Source organism: Ambystoma mexicanum, chromosome 7p (genome assembly GCF_040938575.1).
Source record: "Ambystoma mexicanum isolate Mex_15411 chromosome 7p, UKY_AmexF1_1, whole genome shotgun sequence".
NCBI classification, from domain to species: Eukaryota; Metazoa; Chordata; class Amphibia; order Caudata; family Ambystomatidae; genus Ambystoma; species Ambystoma mexicanum.
This window is the reverse complement of record NC_090939.1, coordinates 669,073,089-669,091,732: the sequence shown is the minus strand read 5'-3', so window position 1 is coordinate 669,091,732 and position 18,644 is coordinate 669,073,089. Positions and strand designations below refer to the sequence as shown.

Sequence of the window (18,644 nt, the reverse complement as noted above, 5' to 3'; positions counted from 1 at the left end):
GCAGAGTGCCTGGGGTGTGTTTTTTAATGAGTTCTCTCATTTTTGAATTGTTAGAAAGGGCGGTCTACGTGTCTTTCAGCGCACAGTCGCTGGTACCCAAGGACTTGTCTGATTTGCTTGTGGTGTCGGAAACTGACTTCGGCGTCTGTTTTGGGGGCCCATCATGTGGCGATGGCCCGGAGGACAGGGACTTTTCGGACTTTCTCTTTGACACTGTGTGTGGCTTATCGGTCAATGATGCAGTCGACTGTCGGCCATGGGGGGTGTGTTAATTGAGCCGGGCAATGTGGGTGCTTGAGCTGCCAGGTGTTGGGTCTCCGTAGCAGAACCGCCAGCCTGCCTGTTGGAGTCGGGGCTCACGCGCGGCAGCCCGTCAGGTCCTGATTGCCCGCTGCGTCACTTAAGACGTCGATGCTGCAAGTTCCCTCAACCAACTTCCATAGCGTCCTCGGCCTGCGTGGCGGGCCCAGCGTTTAATTTTCCGGTCCTTTAGTGTCTTGGGTCAAAACAGTTTCCAGGACTTGCACTGTTTTTCGGAATTGCTTCTAGGAAGGCAGAGATTACACACCCTGTGTGAGACTTCCCAGGGAAAAGGAAGGGCAAAATTTAAACAGTGTGTTTTCTATAGTTTGGAAAGATTTGGCAGATTTAAAAGGAAGAATAGGGAAATAAGCATTCTCTAAATGAGATAAATGATTACCTCCCTCCACTCTCCCTACTGTGCAGGGCAGAGAGCATTGGAGCCTAAATAGGCCACAGTTAAAGTTCGTCAAGACGAAGGAGTTTTTGTCGTCGACTAATTATCTTTTCCTCGAAAGCCGTCGCACGAGATCTTATGGTTTACAGCCGTAGAAAGGATAGAAAGTCTAAATTTAAACTTTGCTTAGGTAAAGGCGCTAGCCAGAAGGAGGACTCTACAACTTGCGTCCGACTATAATGGGGGGAAAAAAGCAATCTGAGGGACCTCCACGCGTGAAGGGCCATGGGTGCAGGAGACATCACACTAGGGATAGTATTACCGGCATGCCCAGTCAACGTCCCTTTTCGAGGTTCAAAAACAAAAAATGCAGTACTCTGTGGCTACCACTAGATGTTGGCCTATGCATAGCATGTGATCTAAGCAGATCCACAAGCCTCAGAAATATAGTCGGCATCTAGGAAGTTTTATAAGGAAAATGCTACGGCACTGGTTACCCTGCCATGCAGGTCTGATCCTGGATGGCGACGTCAACTTGGTACTAGAAAATACACCACAACACTCGAACAGCGTGACCTGCCCTCAGTCAGGAGTGTCTCTGTTTTGACTAACATCCTGAATACATTTGTTTTAAGTAGGTTCTGGCATACAATGCACCCTAGAGATGGGCAATACGCATCCTACTCTCCTATCCATTACCTTATACTTAAGAACCGAATAAATCTTCAAGTCTAGGGGGCTGGTAAACCATGTGTCTAGGCCAGCCATATATGTGATTGCCATCTCTGACCACGCCATATCTTCATAGGTTCATCTGCAGAGGGAGGCCATGTGGTTCTGGTCTTTATCTCCTGATGGATTATCCTCTAGTGATCGAGCGGGCATCAGGAAAGATCAGGCTATAACAATTGGCTAATAAGGGATCTGCATGCTGTTAAATGACATGAAATGCCCACACGGCTTACCTCCCAGGGGTGAATTCATTAGCTGTGTTGCTCACTCTGGTAAACCAAGAAGGAAGAGTGTGGAATCTCTTAAGAACAAATGTGGTGAAGAGAGTGGAGCTATCCAGACAAAATCAAAACAAGGATAAGGAGAGACTGGTTGAGGCCAAAGAAGCTTTACATCATGAATTGAGAAATGAGTTGTCTTCCTACTTGAGCACTACTGGGAGCAAGGAGACATGTGGGAAGCCACTGCCTAAGATACTCTCAAAAGATGCATCAGTGGTGTGAATGAATCCAAACTAGATCTGCTTGCTCATTTCTCTGGGCAGATCACCCTACTTATTATAAGTGCCAATGACAGAAGCACATTGATTCAGCCTATCCATTGGGAAGAGATTGATATAGCCATAGACAGTACGAGGATGGTGCAATCCAGCAGCCAGGTGGCTGTATGTGGAGTTTTGTAAAAATAGAAATTCCCTTCTCACTTTAAGCTTTTAATGAGTGTGTGAGGGGTGTCCCCTCAGAGTCTATGCCATAGGCTATCATAATGCAGATTTTAAAATCTGGTAAAAACGGTACTTGGCGAGACAGCTATAGACCCATTTCCCAGCTGAGCAACGATGCCAAGATATTTACCAAAGTTCTGCACTCTGCCATATTTGGTAACCTAAAAGACAGGTGTGAGGCTGGATTTGTTAGACAGAAAAAGCAACCCTAAAATTAGAACACTAGTGGGCCTACTGGGAATGTATAGAAACCACGCCTCACCAGCCACAGTAGTAACCTTGAATTCCTTTAAAACATGTAATGAAGAGGCCTGACAAAATGTGGATTGGGTGACTTGTTTATAGAAGCCTTTGAGGCCTCCAAGGTAAAGATGCAAGCCAGGATCCCGACTAATGGAGTTCTCGCCAAATGTCTGCTTTAGAGCAGTCACATGACAGGGCTGTCCTTGGTCTCCACTTTTTTTTACCTTGCTTTGGAAACACTTGCTATGGCTATTGGACAGGACCCGGAATGTCAGTGGTTGCGAATTGCTGAAGGTCTTTGAAGTGTTAATGTATGCAGACAATTATACGATCACCCGAAAAAAAAAATAATATTTTGGCAAGACCCTCAATCGTATTGTTAAAAACACCAATTTCTGGATATATCATAAACTGGGGAAAATCTTAGCCTTGTTAATCATTATGAATAGAGAAGTGGATAAGAGACAGACACGTTGCCAGTATCAGCTTAACCCGACACCCTGAAAATGTGCTTCTTTGCAAGAATTCCCTATGACTTACAAACACTCCAGCTACCCCTCTGAGAGAAGAAAGCCAATGGGTGGAGTAAGTCTTCAGGGATCTCATTGGGGAGGTGTGGGAGGTGGGTGAAGTGGGGACAGCTCCATGAGCGGGTAATAAAGAACATTTCTCCATGAGTAGGTAATGAAGAAAATGTCAAGGAAGAAGGATTTACGTTACCTAGCATGTTGACTAACAGTGTTTATTCTGCGAGACAGCAGGCATTGGTTCACACAGTATGAAGGTTATTCTACTAGCCTAAAGAGGTCTGTAAACCGTGGCTCTTTCAATGTTTTTGACTACAATTAACTATTTTGACTAGGAAGGATGAGAGTTGCAGTCCAAAACATCTGGGAGAGCCAAAGGTCGCAGAACACTGGGCTAGCTGGTTGTTGCTTGAAAAGTCAGTGTGTGGCTATTCCAAGCTTGATCAATTGAGCTCCATAGCCAGAATCCCTAAACGGGTCAGCTCCTTCCCAGTAGTATCCTTTATGTCTGATTTCACCAGATTGTCTAAAAACATTCTTTCATGAAGCGCTACCCCCATGGGGCAATCCTGTAGATCGAAACCTGAAGCTTTACTGGCTCAGCTGCACAAGGGTGGGGTTCCTTTGTACATGTGAGGTCTGGAAAAAGTCAGAGTATGGAAGATTTTGAATATCGTCAATTTAAATGCAAGCTGACTGGTAGGCAGTTAGGCAGGTTCAAAAAAGAGTCAATGTCCATTTTAAAATAAGTGATCCAGCACATATATTGACCACATTCTTTGTTGTCTTGGCACCTATGCCAATAACTACGACTGTTTTCAGGCATACCAGTGTCAGTGACCAATCATTTTCAGAAGCCTATAAGTGTTGAACCTATCAACTTTGAAGTGTTGAGCGCGTAGTGTTTATTTTTTTTTATCTTTTTTTTTTTAACACAGTTGGGCTGGGGTAGCCCTTCTTTTCCACCTCTAAACGCAGACATCACACTCCCCTAATGTTTTAATCAATATTGATAGTCATTGCTCATTACTCAATTGGTTGAAGTTCTAGCGCACATCAAAAACTAGGTACCCCACACTATCCTCATTCTATTTGAAAATAGGATGCATTTAACGGTTGGGAGTTTAGCTGGGATGCCAGCACTGATCAGAACGCTCGGGCATTACCTAGCTCTGTATCTGGATCAATCACCTTATCTGTAGGGCGTCTGCCATTGATAAATGGTGAAAGGAGGAAAAAAGATGGGGCTAAAGAAGAAGGCCTAGACTTGGCAAAATCCCAGTCGAAGACGATATGCACTTCGTCATAAGGCTATTTAAACTTGTACTTCAAATGTACCCAGCAGCGAATAGTATTCAAGGTTTTTTTAGACCGCCGTCCAGAACAATGATTTTTAAAGGGCTTCTACTGGAATTGTCGGGGTGGGTCTGGGCCCCAACATACGATCTGGGACTGCCCGACGCTTGCAGAGTTTTGAATGGAGAGAACAAATTTGATGCTGGGATGCTACCCGTCATGAACCCAGAGGTGGTTCGCTTACACCTCTTTGAACGAATGGATGAGTTAGGCAAGTTTTGCTGTATTTGGTTTGCCAGGTCATCAATAGTTGCAAATAAAAAGGAGGACCTATGTTCCTGGAAAGCAAGCAGAAACAGAAGGTTAAGATGTCAATAGAGGCTTTACTGCACCAATGCCAAGAGAGAAAATAATGTTTAACATAAATGATGACCTATATTGATATGACCGCATCTACGGTCAATTTGTAAAACAAAAAAAAGAAACCGGGATAATAGAATACATGATCCGAAAGGGATAGGTGGTCTTCTGCCGAACGCAACCATCCCTGAACATTATTTTATTAGCCTTCCATTTCCATGCATCCTTCCCTCCCCACCCTCTTACTTACTATGTGGATTTCATTTTGTGCACGAGCCCATTTAGTTCCTTAAGGGACTTCTATGGTAGTCCGAAATGGCCATACGCGAAGGAACAGACCAATGCTCTACCTTAAGCAATTGGTACTCTAAGAGTAGCCGGTTCACGAATGTACTGTTAATCATGCATCTAAATAAACACAATTAATAAATATCCTGCAGCTTAGTTTTGGAAGGGAGCCTTACAAAAAAACAAAAACAAATTAAACCAGAAAAAAGAAAAAATAAATAATAATCTATGAATATACTTTCTCATTGTTTAGAATGCTTTGTACCTGAATAACAATTTACCATGTGGATTGTGCCACCATTTGAACAATCGGGCAAGTCTTGAAATGTGTATTCTCATATAAACATCAAAGCGTACACTCGTTGCATTCACAAAGAAAACTCCTTCATTACACATGTATAAAATAGAACATAGTGCTGAATGTGTGCTTACCATCTCCGGGATGCTGTGGTTGTGGTGGTCCTGGGAATAGTGGGCCTTCCACTTTAATGGGCCGCTCATTGAAGGAGGAGCACTCGCCAGAATCCTCTGGGAAGGTTTCCAGGGCGGGCTCCATGACATTGCATACCTGTTGCTGCAAGCGTTGGTCCTCATCAACCTCATCCTCTTCATCTGCAGTGCATTCGTCCATTAGTGCCCCTTGCATGGATCGCAGCAATGGTGGGTCCTGTGCGCCTGAAAGAGCAACCGTGGGAGGTGGTGCTGCTGGGGCAGGAGAGGGGCGGTTGGAAAGGACCTGATCCATCTCATCATAGTACTTGCAAATTTTTCGGGCATTGCTATTTCTCTTTAGGCCCTCTCTGGCCTGGTAATATTGCCGCTTCAGGCCTTTGATGCGAATTCGGCATTGCTCTTGAGTCCGATCAAAACCCATGTCGGCTAGTCGACATGCCACATCTCGATACACGTGGCTGTTGCGGAAATTGCCATCTAATGCAGCCTGCACGTCTGCCTCACCCCAAATATTCAGCAGTGCGCGGGTCTCCAAGTCCGACCACAGGAAGCCACGTGTGTTGGTGATCATCCTCTTCCTAACAGTGGTCGAAGTAGGCGGAGCGGTACTCCTTTACTTTTTTTTTAAGTTTTATTGTTCCTATACTTTTATTTTAAAAAGAAACCGTCCCGAAACGGTTTCGTTTTAAAATAAAAGTGTAGGAATTAGTTGAAACGTGCACTGCACTTGACATTCACTTAAACAGCAGGCACATTTGTTTAGGGGGTTGTATTGTGCGTGTGAGGGGTGTGGTGATGAGGTTTGTGGGGAGGGAATAGAGGCCAGCAGGGAACATAGTTCTTTACTGGGCTAGGAACCCATAGGATTGTGGCAGTGAATTGGTAGTAGGATATACCACAACTTCCCCACCTCCACACGAACACTATCCCCCCTCTCTCTTCTATCCGAGGTCACCCAACCAGTGGGAGGGCTTAAGTTTCAATAAAAGCGGGCAATCACCTGCATCTTGATACTATATGGGCAAAAATAAATTATCAGGTGCAAGATATTTTGTGCAACCCCACCCCCCGACTACTCCTCTTTCTATGTACTGCTGGGTCTCCTTCCCTCTACTCTAAAGACATAATCACTTGCTAAACTAATTTAGTAGGTAAATTGAGAAACGCGTTTTCTAATCCAGGCTCATTTGCTGCTTCACATGTTTGATCAAGGGCAAATCAAACGCGCCCGTGATTCATTTCCCTCTACCACAAATGGGAGTAACTGGAAGCTAGAAAAATGTAATTACAAAGTATAAACAACTTGTAATTTACTGTCCGTCTCCTTTCTTAAACCAATACAGGGAGCATTAAAGAAAGCCACGTTACTTTCAGCAACAACTATTCTGAACTACTTCCTTAATGGCAATTCAATACCAAGTGCTAGCTCTCCATGCGGCTCCACTTGCCAGCTCACTTTGCTCCTACCCCAGAAACAAGTTCACACTCTTTCCCCTGCCACACAACGGCTCCTAATCTCCCTCTTCCCTGTTTTGGGGGCGGGGTTCCCTTCAATAATTCACACCCTCTCCCCCTAGTTACACTTTGCACCTTATCTGCTGGATGTTCGAAAACTGCGCTTAAATGAGAGGTAAAGCAAAAATAGCTCGCACAGATGCACACATATCAAGAGCTGGATATAGGCGGCACAAGCCGAGACCCGAACAAACTACAAATAAAACCGGGGCAACGTATCAGCAGACGCATTGTACGGTGCGAAGAAGATTCTCCTTTGCTATGTAGGGTTAGCCAGCCTGATTCCTGCTTCTCGTTCCAGTATTTAAGTTAACCCCGGGGAATAGGGAGTGCAGCACTGCTGCCAAACTGGTATATGCAGCAAAACACCAGCTACTTCAACCCACCAATGGCGCGAGTCTGCCAGATCCGCCGGCCAACCCGAAGGCAATCTGACAGGCTAGGCTGCACTTTTCATCATGCTTGGTAGAAAATCACAACAATGCCAGCCAACCCAAAGCCACGCTGCGCAGGAAGGCATTCGAAGGACTGCAGCGATACAGGGTTCGCTAAGCCTGCAGCAGGCCAGTGTAGGCGGCCATCCTGAGTGAGGGCTGGAGACCAAGCAGTTTTATATGCAGAGTTTGATTTTGATTAAAAAAAACACATGCACAAGGAAAGTCGACATTCGCAAGATCTGCACAAAACACAGCGTCAGGTGGTAGTTTGTGGGAAATGTCATCAAGTGCGTATATTTACCTACATACGCAGCAGTGGCGTTGATGATCCCCAATTGTTTATGTTGTACTGCACATTACAATTGCGTCTCTTTCAACGCTACACACTATATTAACAAAGCATATACATTCACATGTGTTTTGACAAAGTGTCATTAGAGGATATCAAAACAATTTGAAAATCTTAAATTCAACACATGTAACCAAAAAAAGTTATACATCATGAGCACATTCGCACGCCCATTACAGATGCAATCAAAAGGCATTTACCTTGTATTAGGCACAATGCTTTGAGTGCATAAATGCTTGTTATCAAGGCAACACAAATACCTTGCATGTGGGGTGTGTACACGCCCTGCTGTGTATTTACAGTACTTTTGGCAGTGTCAATGCCACCCTCAAGCTTCCTTATTTTGTCATCTCTTTAGTTTTAGTTAGTTTATGTTGCTTTCCTTTTATTTTGGCTAATTGCCTTGTACTGCATTGTGGGCCGGAGATTGCCTGGTCTCCTTTCAGCCCTGGGGCTCGTTCCCGTGGCTGCTTTTCTTTTATTTCCTTTCTTGCAGACACCCAGGTGCCGTCCTTCCTCTATTGCTGCTCGCTCAGGCTCCGCCAGATTGGCTCCTGCAATACCATGTATCGCTTCATAACCAGGCCCTACACGAAGCGCCACCATCGCGCCCAAGTCCAGCTCGTCCGCGCCTCAGATGGCCCGGGTGATCTGTTGCCCTGGGTACGATCACCCACGCAAAACCGGCTGTGCTACTCTAAGGAGAAGTTGCTGCAGTGGCGCCCGCATCCACTTCTCTACCTTGGGGTGGTCTGAAACCTGGTATGGCCACGTGTCCGGGGTCTTCCTTACATATGTCCCTTAAATGTCTGCTCTTCAATGCGTGTTCCTTGCTCACTCCGCCTTCATTCACAATCTCCTTGTTGACTAGGTTCTGGATTTCACATGTCTCACGGAGACTTGGTTCAGTGAAGTATCAAGTTCTGTTATGGCCCGACTCCTTCCGCCCAATTTTAAAATTCTTTGTGTGCACTGCGCTCCTCCGCAGGCCAGGGGTGATGTGGCAATTATTTTTAAATCATCTTTGTCTGGGGTTTTACTTGCTTTTAGCCATAAGATAAAAATGGAAGCCATGTTAGGCTGTGCAGTTTCTCCCACCTTTTGTATACATTTTTTGTTAGTGTATCGTCTTCCGGGATCTGATCCGTCCTTTTGTGGCGCTTTGAGACCTGGCGGCAGACCTACATTTTAGGCATGCGCACCTTGTAATTCTAGGTGATTGCATTGGCCAGATCATTTACTTTTAAATTGAAAAGACTCAAGGTTTTATCTCTGCTATGCATGAGGTATCTTTCTCTCGGGGAATTACAAGTCCCACTCACAGGTTAGGCAATACTCTTGACTTTATATTCTCCCAGCCCTTGGAGGTCACAGTCTTTCCACCCTTCCCAGTGCCATAGACTGATCATTTAATCACCCCTTTTTCTTGGGAGATTTCTTTGCAGCAGGGTATGTTCCACACCCAGGCCTTTGCTAGGCGCAGCTGGCGTTCGGTTTTGCCCTCTGATGTTTCCACGCTTATATGTGCCCAGCACCCGAGAGCTGACCCCCACGGATTTTGCAGTTATATCAGATACGCTAACCATGTTTGCTGACACTCTTGCCCGCCTGAAAACAGTTCGATCCTCCTCCTGCCTCCTCAGTCATGGTTTTCTGATGGGCTTCGGTTATTACGCCTGAAGCGCTGTCAGGCTGAGCATTGCTTGAGGCGGTTTTAAGTATCATAGGGCTGTCACCGCTGCTAAGCAAGCCCACTATGCCACCATCATTGGTGCGTGCTTCTATCAATCGTTCCAAGGATCTGTTCCAAATTGTATGCGGCCTATCGTCTGCACCTCCTGTGCCCATTTTCCGTCGCAACACCTCTATGACTCTTTATCTACTCTTTGTTGAGAAAATCAACACAATTCGGACTAATACTTCCCCTTCACTCTCCCCGCCTTCTTCTTTGGGCCTGCCTCTTAAAATCAGGTTTGTCCTCTCCAGGCTTCTTTTCCAGCCAGCTCTTGGTCCACTTTTCCCATTTTCTCCTCCAGTGAAATAACAATGATGATTTCTGATTTAAAATCAGCCTCTCTGTAGGATCCTAGCCTGTTGATGCTGATTAAAGACATTCTGCCCCAGGTGGTCCATCTTTTCACTAATGCTGTTAACCTGTACACTGGAGCTATCCCCTCCTCTTTGAAACATGCAACAGTGATCCCCCTGTTGAAAAAGCCTTCTCTTGATTCTTCTGTTCTTTCTAATTTCCGGCCTATTTCTTTGTTACGTTTTCCAATGAAGCTTATGGAGCATTTGGTATGTCCGTTACCCATCTCTTTCTTGGAACAATCCTCTTTTTTTCAATCCTCACAATCAGGGTTACCAGCCAGGCGTGACAGAGTGTCTTGGTCTCTGTCGTGGACGATCTGGCTTGGTACTTGGGTGGAGGTGGTGTCAGCGATCTGTTGGCTGCATTTGACACCATAGACCATGGGGTCCTGCTGGATCACCTGGTGGGGGCCGGCCTCTCGGGCAAAGTCCTGGCTTGGTTTTCGTCTCTTACACCTTTTCTGTCCTCGGCAATGGTCATCGCGTGTGGTGGTCTTCAAGGGTCCTCCGTTTCTTCGGTCGTGTTCGACGCATACATTCAACTTCTGACCAAGATAATCTTCTCTCACGGCTTCCGCTGCTACTCCTATGCCGATGACACTCAAATACTGGTCCGGCTTGACTTGACCATCCCAAAAACAGCAGCTAGGCTTCAGGCCTGTTTGGAAGCCGTGGGACACTGGATGAGGGACAACTGGTTCAAGTTGAATGGGGACAAGGCAGAGGTGCTGGTGGTGGGCCCTTCTTCTGATTTGACTATTTGGACTTGACCTCTGGCCTCCTTCTCTTGGCCATTGTCTGTCTCCTGTCTCGGTCGTCAAGGACCTGGGGGTCAAGCTTACCTCCTCTCTCTCCATGGAATCTCAGGTGGGCTTTGTTTGTCAATGGGGCTACTTCCAACTCAAACTTCTGCGTTGGGTGTTACCTTTTATACCCATTCCTCACCAAGCACATGTGGTTTCCGCCTTGGTGACCTCGGCGATCGACTATTTGTAACTCATTGTTTCTAGCTCAGCCTGCTTACATTATCCAGCGTCTCCAGGTCCATGAGAACTCGGTAACACCTGGCTACCTCCACCCCCCTGTTGTGCTCACATCTCCCCCATTCTTAGGGATCTCCATTGGCTCCCTGTTGCCAAGCAGATTCAGTTCAAGGCCCTTGGTTTACTTCATCGTGCCTTTTACAACCAGGGTGCAGAATATCTCCAGGCTAAATTCAGGCCGTATATGCCCACTCGGGCGTTGCACTCTGCTAATGCTTGCCTTAGCTCAGTCCCTGCAGTGAAATAAATTTTCGGTGGCGGCTGCTTGTCTCTGTAACACTCTCCCGTGTACCACTTAGGGTCACAGTGCCACACTCGGCTTTCCGTAAACTTCTGAAGTCCTATCTGTTCTAAAGGAGTTTTCTCCTATACTGCAGGACCGCCAAGATGCCCTCAGGTGAACGTTTGCATTTTATAAATATTAGTTACATTACAACTTCCACACTCAATTAGTGCTGGAAATAGAAGCAAGCCTAGGTCAAAACAACAATATGCAAGTCACATTTTTTAAAAAAATAATAAAAGAAGTATTGGTTATTTGTAATGCACACTATACAGCAAAACATGCGTTTCGAGGCGCTGTTGTGTCGTTTCTTCCTTTTTCTGGGAAGAGGAGGTACACCTTCACTCACTCTGGCTCCACACAAACTATATTACCAACAGAGCCATGAGAGTGGTCAACCTCCATTATTAGCCCTCTGCAGCCTCAGTTTTCCCGGACTCTCGTATTCCCTCATCTTCCTCCCTAATCCCTTTGCCAATGTCCTTCCTCTCCTCCGTAAGGCCGTCCCCGGTTTTACGCAGGACTGACCTTATTGACTCTACAACAGGCGCATCATGACAAGGAGGGAGGGGAAACAACAGTATAAAACATAACCAAAACGTTCTTAAAAGGTCTTGAAACATTCGAAAAGTGCAAGTGCTATGACATGAGAGCAAAGGGGGGGACGGAGGAAGGGATGAAAAAACGAAAACCCTCCTACTAGGTCGTGAGACGATTCGGACCATGGCATGAAGGACTACAACAGGCGTGTAGGTGAAGTATGAAAAGCAATAATGGGCACCCTCACTCTGGGGACTACATCAAGTATCACCTCAAGTAAAACAATGCAAACATAGCACACAAATTAATCGAGTGGAGGCCAGTATGTAGAATGCAATACACAGGTGGATGCGGGTAGTTCAAAATCCAAAACACAGCATAGGCTCCCACTTGAAGCCTCAAATGCCCCAGTACTGCCATCTTATGCCTCACATAGTCAACATATATTAAGTTATAACCCATATGTGCAGCTGCTGCAATAGTAGCCCATGTGTAGCCTCAAATGCTCCTTTATCCCCTTGTACATCTTCCTCATCACAGTCCTTACAGGAGGCGTCAGCTCCTCGAGAGACTCTGCAAACTACTGAATCCAAAATAGCATAGAAGATCGATCCCATGCCCTATGCCAGTCCTCCTTCTTGGTTGCTTTTTCCCTCGTCACTGACATACAACCTAGAAGTATCTCCCAGTCCCCCAAAGCGTTGACAAGTCCTTGCATTCAAAGGGACTTTGGGCTTGTTTTTGACGCAGATCTTGCGGGCCAGGCTACTAATAGCTACATGCCCCTCCCGGCAGCGGTATTAACGACTCTGGTAACTATGGGCCCGGCCCCGGGGCATTACCCGAGTCGGTAATGCCCTCGCTGCTCGGGGCATATTGCTTAAACAACCGTTTAAAACATTCATTACATCTAAGGTGCATCAACAGACAATAAGGAAGGAAGGTAGGTTACAGTTAAACAATGGCAGAATGCTTTCTTTGGATATAGATGCACAATTCTGAATGAGGAGCCGCCCCCCCACCTGGGCAACCTGTAATAGATAATTAACAAGCCCAGTCCATAAATGCTTAATAATCCTTGCTTCTTGGGTAAAATTACCAACCACCCCAATGAACCTGAAGTGGAAGAGTTTGTACGATGGTTCGTCGACGGGATCTTTCGAGGGGGTACTCCCTTTCAAGCAGGAGTCCCTGCGCGTCGAGAACCTGGAGGAAAAATGGAACACTGGTGCCATTAAAGCAGCTTTGACCTTCGTGGTGATCTTCGACAATCGATTGTCCCGTCCCGTAGAAGTGTTCAGTGCCGAAAATTAGACTCAGTGTTCGATGCAGTCCCGGCAGCGGGAGTCGCGTTTGGCGGTCCTCTGGCCTGACTGTAGCATGTTCCCGTAGCATGTTCCTCGGGATAGCTTCGGCGATTGGGACACAACCACGGGCGGGACCTCAGATCTTCACTCCCATCAGTGTCCTCGGGATGTCTTGGTCAGCTTTTGGTGGCGGGAAACCCACCAGCGGACTTTACTCGGTAGCCGGCGACCTCTACTTTCTCCGGCGGGTCAAAGTGGTCGACGGTGATGGCAAGGGAGCCCTAGTTCAAATGTTCTTGGGCAATGCAGAGCATTTCGGCTCCTGGCGTCGAGCAGCACAGCGACAAGGTGTCACCGCTTCTGGGCAACACGATTCGCCTGGCCTCCAGCCTTCACGGAAACCTTCCAAACCCCGGTCGACATCAATGGATTTTGATGGCTTCTATGTCCAGGCACTCTCTTCAGGATTCTCGGCAGACCCTTTCTCTGGTGGTCAAACCCACAGAATTGGCTCCCAGGGTGCCTTGATGAAAAACAGCAGTTTTGCACGATGTCCCTCGTAGCTCGGGGAGAGGTCTCCTAGCCAGGTCCTCTCTTGGATCAGTCCACAACAGCTTTTGGATTACGTTGAAGGAAATGCAGCAGCAATCTTCTACTCCAGCTGAGCTTCAAGTTTCGACTTCAGCTTCTGAACAAATTGGTAAGAGAGGGGTCCCCAGATATACACATCTGTCCCTCATTCACTCTGGCTGAGCCAGGCTCAGTCAGCCAATCATACGGAAGGACATTCATGCAGGCAGGCAGTCAATCAGGCTCACATGCATTCAAGCCATTCACTTCCACCCAGGCACCCATAACAAGGAATGTGGATGGAGGCAAGCATCTAGCCTTTCACGACACTACACTGCATTCATGTCAGTTTCAGACAGAGCTCTCTCATTCAATGTGTCACACACACAGAAACCAGACACCCTTAACATAGAATGCATATTAGTCACACACTATTCACATAGGTCCCACCCCAAGGGTGTACCCACAACATACAGTCACTAGGAAGGCTCCAGCCAGTCTGGCCTGGACTTCCCCACCATACCATATATGTTTCTTCCACCCAACAGCCAGTCAGGGGAAGGGACAGAGTCAGGGCATCCCAGGAATTTGGGAAAACAAGGTAACAGGCAATAGAAACCAAGAGGCCCCCAGGGGCCATCTTGCCTTCTATCAGGAATCCACTGATTCCTATGGCAGGGCCTGGGTATCTGTTATGACCGCTGTCAGGGTAGTTATAAAGGATACTCAGGTAGTCAGCTGTAGATCCTCAAGTTACTTTAATCAGGTTACATCACAAGAGTACAGTACTAGGGAAACCCACTGGCTCCCACCACCCAGGCTACATCATTACCAACTGCCCTGGGTGGAATCTCATAGACTCAGCATTCCAGTCAGTCACACTACAGGCATTCCATTCATGACCTCACACCTGCAGACACCCAGAATGCGTTCAGGAAGTGGGATAAAGCAGTGGATACACATATAATAGGAATACCATTTCTAACACCTCCCTTCCTTCCACCTAACCAGACACACAACACACCTCCCTTTCTTCCACTCAAAGGACACATACCTCAAAACACGCTCTCAACCCAATTCCAAATACATAGAATGGTTACTCAAACAGGCGTAACTAACCCACTGGCAGAAGGACCACACCAACACAACTACCATTCCAAATGAACAAAACAAAAACACCTTCCGCTCACCGCTGCCACCAGAGAGCCTCAAGCCTGCCACGTTTGAGCACTGCTTGCCCCTCTGGGCGACCAAACCTACAACCAGAGGCACTTCCAAATACTCTGACCACCTATCCAACACTGCCACTGATGGATCTTGGAGCTGCCACCCTCAAACACAAACAGTCCCTATATGACTGGCACGAAGCCCCACTGCACCAAAACGAGAAAACTAGCTAACCAAACCAAGAAGATCTAACAGAAACAACTGGGACTCACAACCCAGACATACCCAGACCCAAACGCACTACACACGCACTTGGGCAACAGACACGCAGAGTAGGATTCCCATCAAAAGAAAACCCTCACGAACCCCAGTTTGGCAGCCACACAAACCAAGCCATGACACCTTGGATCTCAAACCAATTCCAACACTTCTGCACACAAAAATGAACATACGGCGACCTGATGGAAAAGAAACGAATATTGCCCCATATCAGGAGTAATACACCAATCTATCTAATTGGCATACTCTGAAAAAATTGAAAGCACACAAAAAAAAAAAAAATTATCAGGAAACCTACATTGACATGGCGGGGCTAACTCTTCCCCCCCCAAATCCACTCCATCCAGATCCTCCAACTCTGTACTTGGATACTTATTACAACTCTTGGGAATGAGGACCACTCCATCAAGTTAAACCCAACGGCCTCACCACTGGACATTGTAAAAACTGACAACGAGATGTGACGGCATCCTAACCACACCCGTACTATCAACAGCATGCGGACAGGGCCCTGTCCCACACTGGTTACTTCAATGGACCACCACTAACACATACTCAAACTACACAGGCATACATACCACATACCTACACAATATTAAAGGGTCACTACTCTTACTCACAACCCGAAAGGCATGCACCACAACATACCTTACACAAGAACAGTGGGTACTACTCTCGCCTATAATCAAAAAGTCAAAACATGCCCCAACATGCTTCACACAGAAACCATGGGTCACTAGACATGCACCACATGCCTAACACCAGAACCCATGGGTATTTACATAGACATGCACACCACATACCTACACAACATTAAAGGGTCACTACCCTCACCCATATTCATAACCAGAAAGGCATACAACATACCCATACTCAAAACCTCCAAAAACTCTGTGCATGTCTTACATCGTAGAACCAAGTAGATGAACCATGCATAGTGCATCAGCCTACATTTTCTTCTTTACACTGTAACGGCCTAAACCAGTTTAGTTGCATTGTTTTCATAAAACTCCTAAACGTCCATGTGGCACACTTCCAGCGTGCAACCTAAACCTCCTGCAAATTCTCAAAACATGTTAGACTAGCACATAACCATCATCCTACCCAAGTAGAACATCCACAAAACAAGCAATTTCTAACCTAAAAGTCCATATTGCAATATCGCAAACTACACACCTGCAAAGCCTCAAAAGATTATCTCTCGTAATGATTGCAATCTCAGACATCACACACACGGTGCTTGTTGTACTCCCAGTTGCCATCACACGCGTAACGCTACACCCAATATTGGCTTAATTGCACAATTCACTTCTTGTACCGTCCATGAAGTGTTTAAAGCAGGACTATTTTTGCTTCGCAAAGCAAACAACTCCAAAAACAAACACACACTGCAGTGTAACGCTGGACCCTATTATCCCTCATAATGATTGCAATCCCAGACATCACACACACTGTGCCAAAATTGAGCATACTCAGAGATCCTGTCTTATCAGCATGAAGCTGCCACCAGCCCATACCCTGCTCTGTGGGCAACACACGGGTGCCCAAAAACATAATAGGGGTACAGGCTTGTACCCCCACCCATGGGTGCCATAAGCGTATCCAAAGGGTCTCCATTCACCACAACCAAAAAGAGGAAGAGCTGCACTGCCAGGGGTCCCAACTGGACTCCTGTGCAGAACACACATAAGGGAGTACAGGACAAGGACAGAGGCGCTGTCCCTCCAATGCATTTCCAGCATCACACCTTATAGGGCCCTCCAGGCTTTCATGATTCTGTAAACTTGAACACTTGTGGCCCTTGCCAAATTTCACACTTCGGGTTTCTCGGGTTCCCGTAACCCACATTCACCGTTACTTCACTTGTTTCCAGTTGCCTCCCCCTTCCCTGGACCACCCAGCTACCTTCTTCAGCGTTGGGCTGGTTCCCAGGGTTTGGCGTTTCCTCAGGACATCTTCCACAGGTTTCACTTGCCGGTCTCTCCAGTCTCTCTGCGTCTCTGGTTCTCAACATGCCTGCCTCAGAGGTTTCTGCGCACACAGGTGGAGCAGAGAACTCATGCATCCCAATGCACTCAGTATCAGGGTTAGCGTGTGGGCTCCAAGCCCACCACAGGAACCCTGTGGTCATACCACCAATTGGGACAGTCCTCTTGACCCCATCCCTGCAGTGGTTACTCCATTGCTCCGTTTGATGGTGTGCGTCTCAGATTTGCTCATGCTGCCTCTAGCTCTGCGACCCAGCAGCACTCCGCCCCTCCAGGACGTTCCTTCGTCAGAGGCTCTCCTCTGGGTAAGGTTCTCTCTGCCTCTTGTTGTGTTATTCAGTTCTTTTAAGTTTGCTGCTGACTCTTAAAAGGTGCATTTGTTTCTCCTCGTTGGTTAGGTGATGAGATTTGTATTGCTGGTTGTTGAGGGTGATACAGCAGGCATATTAATTATAACTTGATAATGTTTTTCTTATAGGGAGTTCTTGTCCCCAAGAGGGGAGTACCTCCCAGTGAGGTCTGTGAGAAACCTGAGGGTATTCTCCCAAGCAGACCTTGAGAATCCCCTATTCAGGTGGCCTGGGAAGGGCCGACACTCTCACACCCCAACCCTGGGGGCAGACGAGCGAGAGAGGATCACCTGAATGGGGGAGCCTGTGGTTGTGCTTGGGGAAATACCCCAGGTGAGACAGTATTATAACAGTGAAGAAGGAAAGGACAAGATCCCTGTGACCTTTGTAGGCAGTACCACATCTGCCTCCCTTCCTCCGATTGAATCCATCTTGTCCAGATCCAACGACCCCTCCATAAAAAACAAATCCCCTAGGAACCCAAACCATGTTGCACTCAGAAACTATCTCTCCCAGAATTCCTGTTTTCCTGTTTCCTACCCAAATGCTTCCAATAATTCTTCTCCACGTCCCTCTGCTTATTCTTTCCCCGAGCTCCCAGTCTACTTTGACAAAACACTACCGTTGCCACAACCCGCCACCCCTGTTCATTTGACGATAATAATACCGGTCATTCCCGTTTGTTTCACAAACCCTACCAATCTCAAGTTTAGTTTTCGACCAAAGGTCCTGCAGTACTCGGATGGGACGATCAGCATAAATGGAGTATGCTGTTAGACCCTAGCACCAACGACCAAGTGTGGTCGATCTCCTCAGAAGGAGCGTAGAACTGACAAATGTATTTTCCCCATGTTGTTCTCGGAAGAGCCAGGGAAAATAAAGGGCTATGTTCACAAGATTCAGCTGACGCTGCATGCCGTGCCAGTGAAGCACAAAGTCAGACCTATCCCAGCAACGGTGAGAGTGGCAGAGTCTCACTCTGCCAGATGGTCAAAGAGGGCATAATTGAGAGGGTTGAATCCTCAGAATGGCCGAGTCCGGTCGCTCTCATCAAAAGAGATCGTCAAATGACTTAAGAGTGTGCATACACCTGCACAGCTTCAACTTAGAAGTGCTCACAGACAGTTTTCCCTTACCAAGTATCAATTAAATGATTCCGATGATGAGAGGTGAAAATCTTTTCCAAGCTGGATATGCGAAATGCCTACCATCAAATAGCCCTGCATAAAGTTTCACGTCCCCTCACAGCAATTATCACGCTGTTCGGCACATACCAATATACCTGTATGCCTTTCGGTTTGTCCTCAGCTGCATCAGCATTCCACAGAATGATGAACTCCCTGAAGAGAGCCTGAAAAAAGACCTTCTACAAGCCATTGTGACACCCCTGCACCAACCTTGAAGG

General features: G+C 46.8%; 1 protein-coding gene across 7 annotated transcripts in view; it reads right to left on the bottom strand.

Annotated features, from left to right (window-relative positions):
- The window catches only part of NAXD (NAD(P)HX dehydratase), a 454,387-nt gene that overhangs the window by 355,561 nt on the left and 80,182 nt on the right, over positions 1-18,644 (bottom strand). Inside the window, exon 1 of one of the 7 annotated variants that reach the window (XM_069636746.1) lies at positions 5,300-7,225. The exons of 5 other annotated variants lie outside the window; for them this stretch is intronic. In XM_069636746.1, the coding sequence (XP_069492847.1) occupies positions 5,300-5,891 (592 nt within the window). In that variant the 5' untranslated portion in view covers positions 5,892-7,225. Of the gene's footprint in view, positions 1-5,299; positions 7,226-18,644 lie in introns of those variants that run through there. One more of the 7 variants, XM_069636747.1, reaches the window with a different exon arrangement.